Source organism: Panthera tigris, chromosome B1 (assembly GCF_018350195.1).
Source record: "Panthera tigris isolate Pti1 chromosome B1, P.tigris_Pti1_mat1.1, whole genome shotgun sequence".
Lineage (NCBI taxonomy): Eukaryota > Metazoa > Chordata > Mammalia > Carnivora > Felidae > Panthera > Panthera tigris.
The window spans coordinates 21,115,342-21,134,574 of NC_056663.1; the positions used below are offsets into that span (position 1 = coordinate 21,115,342).

The 19,233-nt window shown below is 41.3% G+C and overlaps 1 protein-coding gene across 1 annotated transcript in view; it reads left to right on the forward strand.

Annotated features, from left to right (window-relative positions):
• The window catches only part of MTMR7 (myotubularin related protein 7), a 112,906-nt gene that overhangs the window by 23,465 nt on the left and 70,208 nt on the right, over positions 1–19,233 (forward strand). Inside the window, exons 2-3 of the mRNA XM_007098965.3 lie at positions 17,555–17,677; positions 19,007–19,169. Of these exons, the coding sequence (XP_007099027.2) occupies positions 17,555–17,677; positions 19,007–19,169 (286 nt within the window). The remainder of the gene's footprint in view (positions 1–17,554; positions 17,678–19,006; positions 19,170–19,233) is intronic.

A 19,233-nucleotide genomic window follows, 5' to 3' on the forward strand; every position in this document is an offset into this window, starting at 1 on the left:
CAGGACAAGCTGTGAAGTATGCATGAAATTAAACTCTTTGACCAAACACTCAGGATTCCGTGACTTTGTCCCGTGTGATGGTTCAGTTTTGTATTCCTGTGTTGCACTTAGAGAGAGTCCAAGGGAGCTCATTTTGTAGCATATTTCTTAAGCCAGAAACAGTCTAAGCTATTTTTTTTAGTGCCCTTTCCCCTGGTGGACAGCTAGTTGAAGCCTTTGGGAGTAAAAGTACTTCCCAGGACATAAACCCAACCCTTCCTCCCACAGCCATTTAAAATAGTTTAAAAATAACCCCCACTTAAAGTTTTGTGGCGGGCTATGACAACTTTATAAAAATTGTATGTTTACTTTTCTCTTCTTTTTCGTTTGTTAAAATACTGCTTATCACAGATTCCCGGAGAAATGAAATTATTGCCAAGCTGTGAAAGAAACTTTCATTCCCTGGGGCATATAGCAAAGTCAGAGTTATTTAGAATGTTTCAGGTACATTTACACAGTTAACTTGCACATTGAAGTGAACTGTTCGCCAGTTTGGGGAGTGGTGGTTTGAAGAAAGGGCTTCTGCCTTCTTGAGCTAAGTGGATAGATTCAAAGACATCATTCTTGCATTTATTCATTCACTTGTACGCTCATCAAGTATTCCTTGAGTGCGTCCTGTATGCCAGGTATGGTTTTAGGCCCTGGGAATCCAATGATGGACTAGACAGACAGGGTCCCTAGTTTTGTGGAACTTACATTGCAGGAAAGAATTAAATAAAAGATACTCTTTAAATACATGTAGATATTCATATAATCGCTGTAAGCCAAGACCTTAGAAAATCCTCCATTTTTAGATTTATTTACCAAATCCTGTAAACCTCCCAGTTGTTTCCCACCCCACTCAGAGGGAAAGCCAGAGTCCTCACATTGTTCTGGAAGGTGCTACAGATCACCCTGGCTCCCTGGGGCACCTCGTCTCCTGCTCCTCTGGTCCCAATATCAACTCCTTGTAGACACTTGGACATGTCCAGACTGTTCTAGCTCACGGCCTTTCATTTGTTCCTTTTGCCTGAAATGCTCTTTTCCTGGATTTCCTTATGGCCGGTCCTCTTACTTACTTTGGTTCTCTACTGAAATATCCCATCATTTTATTACAGGGGACTTTCCTGGGCTTGCTGATGCCTGTCTATACCCAACTGCTTATCCAGCTTGACTTTGCTCCCCAGAATCTTCTGCTGTGAATGTATATATTTATTTTACTTCTTGCCTATTCCTGCTCGCTCGTCCACAAACAGAACACGGGCTCCGTGTGAGCGGTGGCTTTGTTTTGTCCATGACTGCATCCACAGTGCTGAGAGCACTCTCTTCCTAGCGGGGAGTCAAGTTGCACAGTGAATACTCTTCCAATGAATGGGTCACAGGAATGGTTTAAAGTGATGTTGCGTCCATGCTTCACTATCTTTCAGCAGCCTAGCATCCTACTATTTTTGTCCTTATTTCTTACACAATTATGCTAATATTTAATTAATTCAAAAATACTTCATGAGAAAATAGAAGAATGGCTTCCAATAAACATGTTCTGCCTGGGCTTGGTCTCAACCTCACAGCTTTGAATTTTGCAAGGAAAACCAGCTTTGAAGTTGACATTGTAACTTTAGTCCCAAGGATTTTCACAAAGCATGTTATAAATGACAGCAAGAAAAAAGAATCGTGCACAGTGACTCAAAGTTCAGCCGTGCAGCATACCCATAAACTGACAGGACGTTGTTATCTTCTTTAGTCCCGCTCGACAAATAAGACTGTTTATGAAGAGCTATGTATTCCTATCCAGCAGTCACATAAGGAACGTGTGACCTAAAGCAAAGATGAACTTTCTTTTTTTTTTTTTTAATTTTTTTTTTAATGTTTATTTATTTTTTTGAGACAGAGAGAGACAGAGCATGAACGGGGGAGGGTCAGAGAGAGAGGGAGACACAGAATCGGAAACAGGCTCCAGGCTCTGAGCCGTCAGCACAGAGCCCGACGCGGGGCTCGAACTCACGGACCGTGAGATCGTGACCCGAGCCGAAGTCGGACGCCCAACCGACTGAGCCACCCAGGTGCCCCTGAACTAACTTTCTTAAAACTTACCAGATTCTACACCAATGGGTAATCTGTGTCCTATATGAAGACTAATGGACTTAAAAAAAATCTATCTAGTTTAATGGCATAGTTTTTCTTTTTACATGCTGGCTTGTGTTTACAGCAGCTCTTAAAGACTGATTTTTCAACTACAGCTGAATACTATATCCCAGCTGCAGGAAAAAGTAAAAAGTCTTAGTTCTAAGTTAGTTACAGGGCACTTTGTTTTCACTTTTGCCAACAAAGTTTGGGATTTTTTTTCCCCCTCAATGTCTGTTCTTGTTTTATACTTGCAACATCTTCCACAACTGAATATTCCTTACCTTCTTGTCTGAAAATTCAGATTCACTATTTAGCATTCCTAGTTAATCAGACCTGATTTTACCTACAAGCCCTCCAATACTTTGTTTTACCATAATGTTGTGAATTTTGTGTCACCGGATGGATATTTTGGCACATACCTGGGCTAGGCATCAGGATGGAAAGGTGAAAGGGGCATAATGTCTGTCCTTAGGGCCCCACAGTCGAGGAGTGTTACGTTCCTCTGACATCACTGCAGTGGTCTCTCATTTCAGGAAGCCAGTAAGCCACTGACTGTGTCTCCTTCTCTCTTCCCACGGTTCTATTGTAGCGTTGTTCATGGTGCTGCAGAGAATAGTGGGGATAAGGGATATGTATTCTCAGCAGCAGTGCAGTGGTCTGGTGCAAACAGCACGTAATACGGCAGCACAAGGTAAAGGGGAAATAAATAGCAATGGCCGCAGGGCCCACAGCAATCCACGGGACAGGGAATGGTTGCTGTGGAGTGGGATGGTCGAGGAAAGGTGGTGGTGAGGAGGCAGGTCTTGGGTGTTCAGCTGGAAGGGCCATGCTGTGCTGAGTGAGTGGGTCCTCACTGCCCTTGGTGGCCTCCGAGCTCATGGTGACAGGGTGGCAGTACAGCCTTTCTCCCTGGGCTCAGAAGAGCCCACCACATCTTCGTGTCTGCAGGGTTCTCTGCTTACACTTACTTCCCAGAATGGCGGTGATGGCCTCCAGAGGGCTGTGCTGTAGGAGGAGTAGGAGAAGAATGTGGTGTGGATTATGGAGTCTGTCCTTGGGGGCTGGGAGCCCTGGGTGAGGCATGGGAACGTGTAAATGAGCTGGAACCTGGCCTTGCCCTGGGCGGATGGCTGTACCCCTCTGTCCTCTGGCACTGACACTTGCCAGAAGATGGTGGGAGTATACGACTTGGTTCTGTCCAAGCCCGGCTCTCTCCTCTCTTCGGACCAGCAGTAAGTTCCAATTGGCACAACATGCCCTAGGAAAAATGTTTTCCCATAGTTCCCAAAGAGCTATATAAGTAGACAGCCTTGTGCTTTGCTAAGAGTGCCTTTGTCCAAAAGATGTCAACTGCAGAAGCATTTTAGAATTTTAGAAATCTTTTTGGAGGAAAATCATCAAACTAAGCCTTTGACTTTCTATAATGCTTCAAGGTCAATAGCAAGGTCTTAGTCTCCCAAGACTGTTTTATTATTTTTTTTTTAAATGATTATTGTTTTTAAATGATCTTTAATGGATCACTCCATACATTTGTTCTTTGAGTTACAATGGGCCTCACATCTGTTCTCCATTTATTTTCCTCATATTTCTTCCTCTTTTTCTCTTATTTGAGCTTGTTGAAAATGGTATTTTTGGTTGGGGTTATTTTAAGGTGGTGTTGAAATAAATCCTGGGACTGTCCTCTTGTTCAACAGCACATGTTCTTTTAAGCCTACACATCCAGGGTCATCCTACCAAAATAAATTATATGGACCCTGTACAAAACTCTCAAGTGCCTGACTTTTTATTTATGAGAATTGGCTGCTGGCATAACGTTTGTAGTTTCCCCTGAGCAAAAATGGCCTCTGCTTTTTCCAAGAATTTCTAGCACTCAGTTCTTAAGTAGCTGTGGCTCTGTGTCACTAACTATTTTGGCTTTAGTATCCCTTTTCGGGGAATTTTTAAAGTTTAGTGAAATTGCAGCCAGATCTACTGTTGTAACAATTGTATAGGTACATGGAACTCAACAACCTGCCCATTTATAGGCATTCAAGGCTATCTGAAATCATCAAGATGTTTCCTCTACCTTGACCTCAGCTGGGTAAAAATATCCTTATCTTGACTGACTTTTTTTCTTCTAAAAGCATTTTTTGAAAATCTTATGTTTTTTCCCCAGACTGTAGCATTATTTGTTGGAATTATTTGGAGATTTGTAGGTGGCTCAAAAATCTGTAGAAATATGTCCATCAAGTACCCAATTTCCCATGTGGACAAAGGACTTAAATTCTCCAGCAAATTGGGGAAATATGTAGATACTTCACTTTGGAAGCTGACACACTGAATAAATATCTTTCTAACATGCATATAATTCCAGAATTTTTATTAATTTTCAGTGTCCTTCTGTGCAACTACCGTAACAAAAGAGTCTGGGTGGACACATCTATCCTTTTCCCCCTTACTTTTGGACATTAGATCAAGATGACTAGGATGAACTTTTCTACCAATATCTACCCATGGGTCTGTCTAAACCCCTTGGATTATGAGTCTCTTTCAAAGTGGTTTTTCTTCTTTTCAAATTTGAACTCTCTTCAGTTAGCCTGGTTGAAATTGGCTCTGCCTAGAGAGAAGTTGCTACCTGGGGAGGGAGGTTGAAGATGTGAGCCACACAGGCTAGGTGGTAGAGGAAGAAATTCGAGGAAGAATTACCTTTACATGCATAGACTCTAGTAGGTCAGTGTATCTTTGGAGAATAATCAATGGTATCTGTCATATGATACCAGCAGTGGTTTGGGGTATTAAAAAGCGAACCTGCTTTAAAGAAGGGGCCAGGCTGTGGAAGGTTTTGCCCAGCAGCAGTGGGGAGCTCCTGCGGTTTTGAATATGGGGTGACATGAAAGAGTGTGCAGTAGGATGACTGCTTGGGTGACAGTCCTGGGAACAGGTCGTGTGGTGGACATGTGCTGGCCTTGGCTGGTCACCATCAGTTCTCACCTCTCCCTCTCAGGGCCATGCCTACTCTTTTGTCAGTCCCTGTGTTTGTGGTGTGGCTTGTACCTCAGATCCAGCCAAAATCATGTTATTACAGAGCTTAAGGACCCAGTGAAAGGCAGTGAGTCTTTGTTAGGGTCTTTGGTGCTTTTTCTCACTGGTCATGGGTGTGGTGGGAGGTGGGGTTGGATCGCTGGAGCCCCCGTGAGCAGAGAGCCAAGAGCCCACAGAGGGGGACCACTGAGAGATGAGGACGAGGGGCTGGGTGTTTTGAACCCCTGGCCAGTGTGAAGCCAGCCTCACCACAGATACTTATGGATGCACACTTAAGTCAGATTTCTTTTGGCTTAAGCAATATGAGGTTGAGATTTTTCTCTCTTGGTTGTAGAAGATTCCTGACAGAGGTGAAGTCATATAATCTGCAGGCAGTGTTACTAATTAGATATCCTTTGGTAAATAGTCTGGGTGCTTGGTGCAGTGTAGATGCTCAACAAGTTAATAACAATTAAATCAAAAGGGCGCAATTAAATTAAAAGCTGATGGATGGCAGCTGTCTAATATTCATGGGGTTCTTTCATAGGAACCTCGCCTTGTGTTGTATCTGACTATATTAACTCTGTTTTAAGAAACCATTCAGCTTCACAGCAGGACACATTTTTAGGCAGCTTGGAAATAGGATTATTTTTATGCAGTCTCAACGTGTGTATCCCCCCAGTATTTGCCTCTGTGTTATATAAAAGATACGGGTTTTATGAAGGGCAGAATGTACAACTATGTCTTCTGCTTACATGTCATATATTTTCTTGGACTGTGCTTTGTGATTTTTGCTCTTAGTTTTTCTCCAATATCTGACCTCTGAATAAAATGGTCCTGGGAAAAGACTTTCGTTGGTTTTATAGTTTTAAACAGATTAAATCTGTCTTTGGGGAGAAGGATTAGTGTTCGTGATTTTTCTATCAAATGGCTGGATTAGAAAACTCCTAAAGCTTCGTGACTATCCCTTATTATTTATTTAAACAACTTTATGTCAGGGAAAAAAAGTGCTTTGTATTTTATTTTTTTGCAAACAAGTTTCTTAGGTGATATTTTACAATAGGATTTAATTTTTCCAGGTGTATGAGATAGAATTGACATACAACATTGTATTAGCTTCAGATGTACAATATCGTGATTCGATACGTGTTCATATTGCAAAATGATTATCACAACAGGTCTAGTTAACATCTACCCCCTCATATAGTTACGATTTTTTCTTCTTGTGATGAGAACTTTTAAGATCTACTCTCACAGCAAATTTCAAATAGAGTATTAGAAGTGCTTCTTTTTAAGGTGGAAAAATTGAATGCTTTTTCTTCTGTTTAAGAGATTATAGCAACTCTAAATGGTCCAAAGAATGTTTTATTGCTTCACTTTTTCTTCTTTGTCAAGGTACTTGGCAACTCTAACCATGCCGTCCACCTTTCTTGTGTATTCTGTCGCTACCACTCCTCTAACTGGGGAAATGAAGTCGCAGACATGAGGTGAACATTCAGTGGGAGCAAGAATGACATCTCCAAAGTCTCTCTTATGGATTTGTTTATCCCTTACTGTTTATTAATAACCTCTGAGGTATACACTTTTTTTCTTCTTCCCTCACACATGTACCTACTTATGGGTGGGATCATTCATTATCCTGGAGCTCTGGCTTCAAACTTAAAACATCTTACTTGGCAACACAGGGAGATAGCCCATAAATAAAACCATTGAAATTTTCTAATAGGGTGGACATTTCCATAATTAATGCATGGCTGGCTGGAAGAAGTAGAACTTGATTTCTTAAATGGTTCTCCTCATGCCGCAGGACATCATTACTCCGTAGCACCTGAAGTATGCCAATACTCACTTCAAGACTTTGTCCGGCTAGTCCTGGGACCCCTTGGGGAACCAGGTTTTCCAAGCTGTAATGACCATAGGACCACGGTTGGTTGGCTCCTCCAGACGAGATGGAGTGAACAGGCAGCCTTAAAATGGCCAACCAAGCTGCTCTCCATCGAAAATGCTTCAGCTTTATTGAGAGCTTTTTACTTATTAACTCTGTAACTCTCTAACTAAAATTTTAGGGAAAATGGAGGATAGGCTTTGGGCCATGATGCCTTTCCTTAATGTACAATATTAGGGCTGGGCCGAAGAGGTATAGTACAGGAGAGGCCTAGGGAAGTGGACGTGGGGGTCACATACTGTTGGTTTAAAATCTGGCTCTGCCACTCTCCAGCTGTGAGTCCATGGGCAGTTGCTTTACCCTTCATGTGCTTCTGTTTTATCATTTTTAGATGGGATAACCATGTCTCCCTTTCAGTTAGGGTTAGAAATAGCATATGCACCACACTTAGCACAATATCTGGCACCTGCTAATTGCTCATTAAATTGTAGTGTTGCTGTTATTATAATTACCCTTCCTCCTTTCACTCCCTCTGCTCAAGGGATAAGTTGAAAGGAATCTTCTATAATTGTGCTTCCTTCTTTATTGGTTCTTCTGGAACAGTAGCCCTGCATTGGCCTGATTGTGATTCTCAGCAGTTAGTGAGTGGGGAAGCAAGGGAGTAGGCACTGCTTAAAGCTGGGGCAACCTCTGTGCCCAGGACTGTGGATGCCCAGGGGTGGCTCCCCAACCCGGGAGCTTCCATGTCTCAGCAGTGGGACTCTGGCCACCACTCCTAGTCACTGTGCTAATCACTGCACAGTGTGATAGACCTCCATTAACTATTGTGTATTTCACACTGAAGTAATAGTGCACATTTTTGTGTTGTACATCTTCACAGTTTGTGGCTCATATGGCATGTTGCTTACAGTGGATGAACCCTTTAGGAAAGATGAATTCTGCCTTGACTCTTAGCTTAGTAAGGCCTCAAGTTTGGTCTCTGCACAAGTCCGCCTTGTCATCTGGCTACTTTCTGACCAGTGATGTGGGAATTTGACGGGTGGGTAATTAGAAGCCAGCTTGGTCTGTATGCTGTGTAGCCTGAATGTCACCATTAAAGATTGTAAAAAATGGGTGGCTAGATCGAAAGATTTTAAAATATTATGTTTTCGGAAATTAGGTTGGCATACTGTTGTAACGATACATTTTACATAATGTTTTCTTTCACTTTATCTTAAAGGATTTTATGAGCATTACAATTAAATATAATAGTTTAACAAAGATGCAATCTGATGTCACCTGTTAAAGAATGGCCACTAAAGTACTTTCTTTTAAACACTACAGTAAGAGAGGCACCTGGATGGTTCAGTGGTGAAGCGTCTGACTTTGGCTCAGGTCATGATCTCGTGGTTGGTGATCTCGAGCCCTGGGTCGGGCTCTGTACTGACAGCTCAGAGCTAGAGCCTGCTTTGGAATCAGTGTCTCCCTCTCTCTCTGTCCCTCTGCTGCTCACACTGTCTCTCTTTTTTTCTCAAAAATAAATAAACATTAAAAAAAGATTTAAACACTACGATAAGATACTTCATTCATTCAGACTTAAAACCAAATGATACTGAATTATCAGAGGTAGAAATAACCCAGGAAGCCTTACCAAGTCCTCCAAGCTTCCCAGGCAGCCAGGTGCTAAGACCCCAAAAAGAGGAAAGGGGAGATTCTCCAGGAGCCTGGAGACCAGAAAAGAGCCTGTTGGGGCCCCGGTGGCTGCTCCCCCAGGCTAGCGGGCACTGCGCTTGGGCTTGGTGCGTTCACCTCTCTCCTTTGGGCCCCAGACATTGGGTGTTGGTGCCGAGCTGGTGCTTTTTTCCCCTTAGGAAATCACAAGAGTTTTGTTGGCCAGCCATGTGACTGGCTGAATTTCTGGAGAATTTAATATTGTGTCATTATTTTATATATTTTCTCAGTCCCTGTTTCGTGTGCTTTCCGGCCTGTCTGTAAAGTAGCAGTACCGCTGAGTTATCACAGCAGCCTGTTCGAGAAAGACACCACATGCTCTGTGGGTCCCTTATAGAAGTCAGAACTCAGAGACGGGCGGTAAACTGCCTGTGCCCAGCAGTTCAGTTCCCAAACCAGAACGAGCACCAGAGCCCAGGCCTCCTGACTCGCAAATACTTTTTCATGTTGGTAGAGCTAGAAAATGTCATGATACCAAATTTAGCACGACAAACTATTTATCTAGCTGCTTTTCTTAGATTAGAACATAAACTTGTCCTAGGTTTTGGCTACTTCAGGCATTTAGATTTCTCCCTGTTCAGCAACCTCTGGGTCTCTTCCCCCAAGCGGTTGGCAGTGACCTTCAGCCTAATTCATGTGGTCTTTGGCCCAAGCAAAGCTGGTGGCTGGTGCCATTTGCCTTTCTTTTGTCTTTAAATAAAAGGTCATCCTACCCCACACCGTGGACTTCTTGTCCTGCAGAGCAGCTTTACTTTTGCGGATAGTCTGATACGATTCTGAGAATCCAGAATGTTCCACAATGCAATATTCGACCTGCATGGGAGAAGGGAAAAGCTCGTATTCTATCAAAATTGAAATTAGATGGTGTGATGGAGACTTGCTGAAGAGAGGCTCCGCGTCTCAGCGATTTACAAGGTCCCCCGGATCCCCAGGCGGCGAGGGAAGGACCGAGCCGGACGTGTGTTCTGCATCCGGGTGTCCTGTTTCGGACCTGGCACTGACGACATGGTAGGGCCCAGGGTTGTCACTGAAGCTTTTCAGCCTTGGCCTAGAAAAACTGATGAAATCTTTTTTCCTCCCTCAATCTAAAGCCAGCAGAGCAGGGATGGGAATGAAAAGGCTGTTAAACTGGGGCACAGTCTCTTCCATTGAGCCTGTAAGGACAGACAAAGGCTCACTCTTATTCACCGTTTTGTTCTTCTTACGGCTGAACCTGGTGCTACACACAGGCATGTTGTTGGATGGGATTGGATGTTCTGTAGTCTGTTTTGTATTCGTCCTGAAAACGCGGAAAACCTCCTCAGGCCCGCGTTGGGACCCTTGTATTCCCTGCACACGGTGTCCGTCTTTGGGTTTATCTCAAAGAATATGCTGATTCACAAGAATATTCTTGTGAATATGGTTTTATAGTTTAATTTTGTCTTAAAGCCCTCAATTTTCAGATACTAATTTTCATGTATAAAATTGGTTAAAATAATCGTGTATCGATTATCCAACATATATTAATTTTGAAGAACAGGACTAAAATGATCTCAGAGGCATTCACTGGTGCCCACAGCCTCGATGAACAATGAACTTGGGCTCTGGCTCGGCAGATCGCCTGAGTGGCCTGGGGAAACTGGTCCCCAGTAACTGTGAACTGGGGATTATGTAAGGACCTAACCTATGGGGTTACTGTGGGGATTAACTGAAGTCACTTCTGCAAAGGGACAGCCCAATTCATGGCAATAGAGTAAGTACTCTAAAAATATTTATTATTTTTATTATTATTATTTTGGTAATTTTTGACATAAACCAAATGACAGCTGAGATTGGCCTGATCCATGAACTATCGGGAAGGCTATTTTGAACACTCCCATTCTTTTCCCTTCGGAAGTCCAAAACTCTCCCTGGAATTTCTGCCAATTCCCATGGAGGTTTGCATTTCCACAGTCCCCTCCGGCCCCCACTCCCTGCTCCCACCGAGGGAGTCAGAGCCGAGGTTGTCTCAGCATCGGCTCATGCGTCTGTGCTCCCTGCCCCCGCTGCGCAGAATTACAACCTGCCCCAGGTCTAGCTACACAGCCCCCGCCCAGCCCACCAACACATCATGGTGCATAGCAACGCTCCTGAAGATCTGGGGCAAAGGCGAGGTTCAGGAAAGCAAAAGACTGAGATGAGACTTTTCTTTCCTGTCCCTGCGATTATTTCTTCTGGCCCTTCACTACCTAATCAAATAATGCTTAAAATGAGGTATAAATATTGTCTAAAATACACTGAAAGATTAAAAGTGCTTGTGTTTGGATTATGGGACTATGGGTGATTTTCTTCCCTTCCTTCTATACTTCTGAATCTTTGAACATTATGTAAATAAGTACGTTTCATAATTTTTTTTAAAAAAGACCATTTTTAAAAGCTCAGGGAGAATCCTTTGTAGGATTGGGGAAGACTTCAGTATTAGCAGGATAAATGAATCCTTGCCCAATGAGCCTCATCTTCTTTTTCTGATCCTTTAAAATGTGTTTCTCGTGAGGTGCCTGGGTGGATCAGTCAGTTAAGCAGCTGACTCTGGATTTCAGCTCAGGTCACAGTCTCACAGTTTCTGAGTTTGAGCCCTGTGTCAGACTTTGCACTGACAGTGCGGAGCCTGCTTGGGATTCATTCATTCATTCATTCTCTCTCTCAAAATAAATAACTAAAATAAACGTAAAAAAATGTATTTCTCTCAAGTTCTCAACTCCTCTCAAGTTCTCTCAACCCCTAATGGGAGTTGTTGATATTTCCTGTGTGTATCACAACTCCAGATGCCCCCTCTTTGGCAACACAACAAGATTCTTTCTTTAACATGTCTTGACATGCCGGTTGCTTCTGGAAGGCTCCTCCTGTGCTTTGGAGGATGGCGTCCCAGTGGTCAGGCTATCCCGCTGTGCCTTCTGCCTGGTCCCATCCTTCCTTCTACAAGGAGGAGAGTCTCTACTTTCTCAACTACTGTGGAGTTCACTCCTTCTGCTGCTGTGTTACGGCTCCCAGATCTCCGTGCTCCCAGGACCACGCCTGCTCAGGTTACCAGCGTCTTCCACGTTACTGAGCCCATTGGGCATTTTACACGTCTTGCCTTACTTGATGTCTCAGCCGCCCTGGGAATGGACACTTCCCTTCTCTTAAACCATTTCCGCTGCACGTTTCCATGACAGCACGATCTCCTGACTTTCCTCCTCCGTCTGGATTCCTGTCTAGTTTGTTTTTCTGATTCATCGCCTTGTATCAGAACTTTAAAGGTTGGATTTCCTCAGATTTCTTCTTTTCTCACTCTGCATGTTCTCCTGGGTAACCTCTTTGGGTCTCATGGTTTCAAGCATCACTTATGTGTCAGTGACCACAAACTTAACTGCACTTCAGCAAATCCAAGACATTAGAGATGACAAAATGCACCAAGATGTTGTATCTCAAAAAGAAAGGCAGAAGCACTGTCACTTAAAATGACACAATGGCTTCTTACCCATTAACCGTAAGACATATTCCGTTTTCAGAAATGTCAGAATGCGAAAAATGCACACCCAAGGATTAATGATACACTGTCAGATGTTTTGCATAGATGAACTACTGTTCACAGAGCATGAATACCTAGTGTCTCTTAAACATGGTGTTCCTGGGAGCACACAAATGAATTGTAACCACTTTGTCCAGAGAAGCTGATAGTCTCCTGAGTCCTGTCGGTCCAGACACGAAATAGGCCTTATTACCATACAGCTTATAACATGTCTAAATAAGATAGAATTAACTTAGCTGAACAGTGGGGCAGAGTTATTGAACCAGTGGGTTGTCAGGATGGTGCCCAAACTCTTAAGATTTGTTTCATTTAATCTACAGTTGACTGACTCTAGAGTTCCAGTCAAGAATGTTCTGGCTATCTTAGCATAAACCATGTGATGGCCCCCTGAGCAGTGCCCTCCCCATCACAGAATTTCTCAGACAACTGAATTTTAATTTTTATTGCTCATTTATTTTGTTGTTACAGATCACTGGGAAATTAGGCTCATCTTGTTTCCTTCATTGTTTTTTTTGTTTCTTTTTTTCTCCCTGTACTTCGAAATTACTTTTAACAGTGATGGGACCTTTAAGAACTGTTGCCAAATTTTGAAATGTAATTTTCCTGCAACAGCAGCCAAAGTTAACAAAAAGACACAGAAAAAATCTCATTAAGTATTCTAATCTGCCACCATCTGTCAACCTCATTCTGTTTCACCGAGGTTTTCTAAAAATAATCTAAGTGGTATAGCTTCCTTCACTTCTATGGAGAGAATAATCCATACTAAATATTTTTGCCTCAGAATATTATCCTATGTTCCACATGATCATCCCAATAAAGTTTTGTCTCCATAGTCTGAAGGGCAGGGAAAATTATTTACATTCCGTATTTAGATACTGCTAACTGATGTGTCACCCCTGAACCTCCACTTAATTTAGGTACTTATATTTTAGCATGCAAATCAGTATTTTCCCATAGAAGTGTTCCAAAAATAATAAATCCCCTTGCTTTTCTTCTCCCACAACTCTCTTCCATAAGATACTTCTTGTAGTTAGTTCAGAATAGAGCCTTTAACGACAACAGTTCAAATAAAATAATCTGATCTTTTGGGAGTTGAAAAATAATCTCCTTAAATACTCCTGGGTCAAAGAAGCAATAAAAAAAATGCAGTTTTAGACTCTTCTGGAAAGGAAGAAGAATACTACTACAAATAAAACTCATAAGGTGCAGCCAAAGATTTACTTGGAGGGAAATGATTGGACTTAAAGGCTTGTTATTAAATAAAAAGAATGACAATGAGTGGACTCTTAAACCTGAGAGTTTAGAAATGAACAAAGAAACAAAGCCACGTGATATACCAAGGAAAGCTGCAATATTACTAACAAAGGAGCAGAAATTAAACAGAAAAAAGTTATTAAATCTATAAATCCAAGACCTGTTACTTTGAAGAAAACCCTTTGCCTATCTAATCACAAGAAGGTAAAAACAATTCACAATTTAGGAATGAGAGAAAGGATTAAGAGGGAGGGATTCATCCGTAGGTAGGAATTAAAAGATTATGAGAATTTGGCAACCGCAATTAGAAGATAACTTGTGAAGAAAATAGATGTCAAAATGAGATTTAGTAAAAAATGGTAACACTGAGGGGTACCTGGCTGGCTTAGTTGGTGGAGCATGTGAGTCTTGATCTTAGGATTGTGAATTTAAGGTCCACGTTGGGTGCAGAGATTACTTTTAAAAAAAAAATCTTTAAAAAGGTAACGTTGAGTCGATACATAACCACATAAGAAATTGAAAGAATAATTAAAGAATTATTTATGTATAAAGAAGTGCCTGTATTTGCTTCAAAAAATGATTAGTAAGTTGTTGTGTATTAATCTTCCAGATTAATGAGTGTCATCATAACCATGATGAATTCACCTGATAAAAGTAGAACAAATAGGCTGGTACGTGTCAGTCTCCCTTAAAAGCACAGATGCAAAGACATAACAGAAAACAAAACGGTTATAGGTGGTAAAATATAAGAAAAGTTAAAACACCATTTCTAAGAATCCAAGACTTCTTTAAAGATTAAGGAATGTATTGCTATTATTGGTTATATAGGACTAAAGTAAAAGCAAAATATTCATCCAAATATGTATTTAGAAAGCACACTGTTCATTCCTGATGTTCAAAAATCAAAATTCTTAGTAAACTAAGAATAGGTCACTTCCACAATGTGATAAAACAAATCATCAAACTCAGTGGTGAAGTATTGGAAGTGTTTCCATTAAAAACATAGGAGTACATGAAAAGATGCTCAACATCATTAATCGTCAGGGAAATGCAAATCAAAATCACAATGAGATGCTTTCTTTTACCTACTAGGATGGATATAGTAAAAAAGATTATAAAAAGTGTTGTCGAGGATGTGGAAAAATTGGAACCTTCGTACATTGGTAATAGGAATGTAAAATGGTACACCTGCTTTGGACAATAATGTGCGAGTTCCTTAAAATGTTAAGCAGAAAAAAAAATGTTAAGCAGAGTTACCGTATGACATAGTAATTCCATTCCTAGGTGTGTGTGTATTGTGTGTGTGTGTGCGTGTACCTGTGTGTACCCAAGAGAAATGAAAATGAATTTCCTCACAAAAGCTTGTACAAGAATGTTCAAAGCAGCACTATTCATAATAACCAAAAGGTAGAAACAACCCAAATGTCCATCAACTGACAAGTGGAGAAATATAAATGTGACATATCCATATCTATATAATGAAATATTATTTGGCAATAAAAGGAAACAAAGTACTGATATATTCTACATGGATCAACTTGGATTGAAACATGGATTGAAAACATGATGCTAAGTGAAGGAAACCAGTCACAAAATACAACATACTGTAGGGTTCTCTTTATATGCACTGTCCAGAATAGGCAAATCCCTGGAGATGGAAAGTAGGTTGATGGTTGGGGAAGAAATGAAGAGTGGCTGCTAGTGGGTACAGCGTTTCTCTTTGGGTGATGAAAATGTTTTAAAATTGATTGTGGTAATGGTTGCGTAAGGCTGTGAATATATTACAAACCACTGACCAGCACACTTTCAGTAGGTGAATTATATGGAATGTGAATTAAATCTCAATAAAGATGTTACTAAAAAAAAAAAAAAAGAAATGAAAACATGAGTGACTATTGTCACTGCTATTTAGTATTAGTCGAAGTTTCTGGTTAATGCCATGAAACAAGGAAAGGAAAAGATGTATGAATATCAGAAAAGAAGAAACAAATTATTACCAGAAAAGATTCCTGTCTACCAAGGAGCATCCAAGAGACTTCACTGAAAAAAATAACTAGCAGTAAAAGAATTGGGTAAAGAGAAAGTTGTAAAACACACAAATAAAAATTAGGCTGTAGGCTACTGTCCTTATTAATATAAACAATTTTTATGAATACATAAGAAACGATGATCACTTAGTAGGAAAGTAAACTAATGATATGAAGACCATTTACAAAAGAGATACAATGAGGAATAACCAAGTGGAAGAATGTGGAACATATCAGGGGTGCCTGGATGGCTCAGTCAGCTGAGCGTCCGATTCTTGGGTTCGTCTCCGGTCATGATCTCACAATTCGTGGGTTTGAGCCCCCCATTGGACTCTGTGCTGACAGCGTGGAGCCTGCTTGGGATTCTCTCTGCCCCCATCCCCCGCTCCTTCTGGCTTGTGCTGTCTCTCTCTCAAAATAAATAAATTAATTAATTAAAAAAAAAAAAGAAAAGGGGCGCCTGGGTGGCTCAGTCGGTTAAGCGGCCGACTTCGGCTCAGGTCACGATCTCACTGTCCGTGGGTTCGAGCCCCACGTTGGGCTCTGTGCTGACTGCTCAGAGCCTGGAGCCTGTTTCAGATTCTGTGTCTCCCTCTCTCTTTGACCCTCCCCCGTTCATGCTCTGTCTCTATCTCAAAAATAAATAAATGTTAAAAAAAAAAAATTAAAAAAAAAAAAAAAAAAGAATGTGGAGCATATCAGTAACAGAGTAACAGAAGAAATACTTTTTACAACTATGAGCTGGTCGGTTAAGACCCTGTTGTTGAACTAGCATCTTTAACATCCATAGGCCTTCACAAGGCCTCAGGACTCATGCCACCACCTCTGGCTAAATCGTATGAATAAAAGAATATTTTAAATACCTCATTCTTTATTTAAGAATGAAAACTGGGAAGAAGTAGGGTAGGAAGGCTGGTTTGGTTCCAGGGCTCAGAGAAGAGTGGGGCAGTGGAGCGTCTCGAGTGCTGTTTGACTTGGGTGTCCTGAGGAGTGATTGTTAGGTCTGGTACCCCCCTAGGTCTAGGTCTTCCCTGGAGCAGCTGGGAAGCTCTGTGCTCCCCAAATACAGCAGGGCCCCAGCGTCCATTTTAGACTGAAGACTGGAGCCAGTATGATTTACTAGTTCCTGAAGCTGCCTCACAGAATCGAGTAACCATCCTGACTTGGGGGGTGAGAGCTGAGCCAGTGTCTGTAGAAGGTTGATCCTGGGAAGTAGTAAGTGGCATTGCCAAGCTGCCATCATTACAGGAATGTGCATCGGGTGGTTGTGGTGTCTCTGCTTGTTAGTCATAGTTCCTTCAGGTTTTATTGCCCTGTAGAGGTTGTCTTAGAATTTCCATTCTATTTCATGCTGGAATGATCCCACTGCACATATCCTTGAAGCTGCTCTGCTTATGAGAGGTATACTTGATAAAAATTGTTTCCAGAAATCTTTAACCATTCGAAGGTCGGTGGTAAAACTTCCATTTATTAGAGACATTTTATTATAAATGAAAGTGAGCATCTTAATTTGATAGGTGTTCTTTGTAAACATGCAGCACATTCCTTGGATACTTTTTGCTCCCATATGTGATTTTCTTGCTAGTTTATGTGGAAGCAAACTGCTTTGAGGCCATTTCTACTATGGAGAAATACATAGGGAAATACATTACTGTCCTTTTAATAGGCATAATTCATACATGGTTATTGTAAAAATCAGAACTTTGATGCACACACATCCTGCTTTAAATTAGAATTATATACTGAATTAAAAATGCTGACTTACTTAAAATACGGAAAGGGTATTCTTAAAGAACAGGTCTATAAATCTGTGGTACATTTAAAATTATATTTTAAGTAATTGGTGAATTTTAATCTTTTGATATACAGAAACATGTCTGAGGTCTAAGTAAAGGGGGAAAGTTCTCAAAATTATATTTTGGATTAAACACAGGATTACCTACTTACTATTAATCTTGATGAATAGTGTTTTGCTTTATTATAACTCTGTCAAAATGATTTCTCTAGGTCGAAAATGTCCGCTTGGTAGATCGAATATCTTCTAAAAAAGCAGCCCTAGGTACTTTGTATTTGACGGCTACTCATGTAATATTCGTGGAAAATGCACCTGACACCAGAAAAGAAACATGGGTATGCAGTCTTTATTTTTGGCTTTACGTGTTTTCTATTGTTTAATGTAACAAGTTTGATCCTCCATTCTTTTGTTTGGCCTCAGGGTGAGGTGGGTGGGCTTTTGGCCTTGGGTGTTCAGAGAACTGTTTTTGGAAGGTCAGCTTTGCTTTTTTCTGCACAGAGTCGAATCCACTTGATCTACTTATTCATTGTAAACACTAATTATTTGAACGTCATCAAAGACAGAAATAGCCAGAGATATAAATGCTTCATGTCACAGCTGTTAAGTAGACATTCGAGAATAATCAGTGCCAGATACAACATTTATGTAGTGCTTTATTTGCAATACATTTTATCTGTAGGTTCCAGTTGTGCAGGCCGTTTAGTCATTTTATTATATTGTCTCCACTTTTCTGATAATTCAAAAGAGAAGAAAAGAAAAGCTAGGGAAGAGTCCTCTTGGCAGGTATTTCTGCTACTTAATAATGAGACCGTTCGATACCTCTTATTTTATATAACCACCCGACCAGGACATTATGACTGGAACCAGAATCCCTGAATTGTAGATTTTTCCCTGTTCTGTATTGCATAGATGTTGCATTTTGAGCAGAAGGGGGCAGGCATTACTTAGCGGGGAAGAATGATGGCGGATCCTAACTACACTTGTGAATGCAGTATAATGTGTAGAGCTGATGAGTCGCTATATTGTACCCCTGGAACTAATGTAACAGTGTGTGTGTCAGCTGTACTCGAATAACAACAACAAAAAGTTACGAATGCTGCCATTGAGGGTGGGGCAGAGACCCCCTCCCGGCAAAACACCAGAGAGATGTACTTCAGCATGATTTTCTTTAACATAAATCTCTTCTGCAGCCTACTTGGCCACCGGCAGCTTAGAAAACAACAGTCTCAAGTTGCTATTGAACTTGAGCATTCCATGTGGAATTTAGGAGCATGGTGGCACCTCCCAGCGGGGCCATCTCTAACTTCTGTCGATTGCAAGGTTTATTTTACTAACTTCTCATGACCTTATTTAATTTTAGCTGGTAAGCGCATTCAGCATTTGACCACCACAGTGTTCCCTTACCTGGTCTTGTACAAAATTATATGCTGAGTACTTTGCTCCAAATACTTAGCCCGGATAGCAGAAGGCTTGGTAATGAAAAAAAATGATAGGTTTAGACCGATCTTTCCCAGAGCATCTCCGTTTTGTCATCTGAGTGCAGGTGTTGAGCTACATAAAGCCTGGGGAGTGGTTCTTGTCTGTGTGCCTCAGAGATCTGTGTTATTTCTTGCTCATTTATCACTTACTTGTGCTTAGCTTATGCACATAACTTTTGGTCGTAGATTCTTCACAGTCAGATTTCCACCATTGAAAAACAGGCAACAGCCGCTACTGGGTGCCCTCTGCTGATTCGCTGCAAGAACTTTCAGCTGTTACAGCTCATCATACCGCAGGAAAGAGACTGCCATGATGTGTACATCTCTCTCATACGCCTTGCTCGGCCAGGTAGGGCGGAGGACCTCTGCGTGTCATATGTGCACACTCTCAAGTTCACAAATCATGTTCAAGA